General features: G+C 43.8%; 1 protein-coding gene across 6 annotated transcripts in view; it reads right to left on the reverse strand.

Annotated features, from left to right (window-relative positions):
- Zc3h7a (zinc finger CCCH-type containing 7A) overlaps positions 1 to 1,245 on the reverse strand; it is a 43,483-nt gene that overhangs the window by 20,762 nt on the left and 21,476 nt on the right. For all 6 annotated transcript variants that reach the window (XM_013347356.2, XM_005349319.2, XM_005349320.3 and 3 more), the window contains 2 exons: positions 763 to 796; positions 258 to 535 (listed from right to left, as the gene is read on the reverse strand). In XM_013347356.2, coding sequence (XP_013202810.1) covers positions 258 to 535; positions 763 to 796 — 312 coding nt within the window. The remainder of the gene's footprint in view (positions 1 to 257; positions 536 to 762; positions 797 to 1,245) is intronic.

Genomic DNA, 1,245 nt, shown 5'->3' on the forward strand with positions numbered 1-1,245 from the left:
TACAGGGCTAGTTCCAGGACAGGCTCCAAAGCCACAGAGAAACCCTGTCTCGAAAAACCAAAAAAAAAAAAAAAAAGCTAGCCATGTGGGAGCCGGGCGGGAACTAGTCCGCCGCTCCTTCTACACATAGGAACAGGTTTCCACATGTCACAAACACCTCTCACATGTACATATGTGCACATGCGTGCACACATACACACCACCACCCACACTTTTTAAAAAGGGAATTAAATAGGAAACTAAACATTGAAACTCACCATGACAGCATCATTTGTTTCTGGGGCAGAATCAAGGAGATCGTCTATGTCATCCCCAAGGATAATGTCTCCATCATCTATAAAGGTGTCTGGTGGCATAAAGGCGTACTTCCCTCCATTTGCAAACACTGTGGATGGCAGTGGGCTCTCATCCACTTGCAAAACAGAAGTGCCAGGCATAACAGGAACTGAGGCCAGCTCACTCCCAATATCATGAGGAAAACTGGACATAGGAAGGGAGACAACTGGAAGTGCTTCTTGCCTTGGGGTTAATAAATCTGCAATATACATAGAAATTTACTCACTCCAAGCCACTGTATTTACAAAACAGGAGTGCTAATGGCCAATAACAGAAGGTATGAAGGCTAGGTGAAAACATGAACGCAGTCAGTCTCGCTTTGTCCCACAGCAATCTCACTTGACAATACTATATAATAAACACACTTTACAACTGGCAAACTGGCAGGCATATTTCAGAGGATTAAGATGACAAGTGAAAACATACCTGGCTCAATATCTTCCACAGAATAGTTCACAGCCTGGAAATTAAACCAATAATGATCATGTTTTCAGGATTCTAAACTCTAAAACAGTCAGTAAACTCATCTTAGAAGACTGATGTAGATTTGCAAAGACATTTGACTAAGATATGAGAAATCAAAAGAACATTTGAACCACTTATCTCCTACTCTTTTTGTTATTTTGAGACAGGATCTCATTATGTAGTCCTGGTTGGCCTAGAAGATCTCACAGAGATCCAGCTGCCTCTGCCTCCCAAATGCTGGGATTAAAAGGTGTGCACCACCATGCCTTGCTTCTTCTCTTGAAACAATCTCTTGTAGCCCAGGATGGCCTCAATCTCAGGATATAGCTAAGGATGACCTTGAACTTCCGGTCCCCCTGCCTCCCTATCTGGGATTACCAGGCATCATCAGACCTTCCGGTCCCCCTGCCTCCCTATCTGGGATTACCAGGCATCATCAGACCT

This window comes from Microtus ochrogaster, chromosome 7 (assembly GCF_000317375.1).
Source record: "Microtus ochrogaster isolate Prairie Vole_2 chromosome 7, MicOch1.0, whole genome shotgun sequence".
Taxonomy (NCBI): Eukaryota; Metazoa; Chordata; class Mammalia; order Rodentia; family Cricetidae; genus Microtus; species Microtus ochrogaster.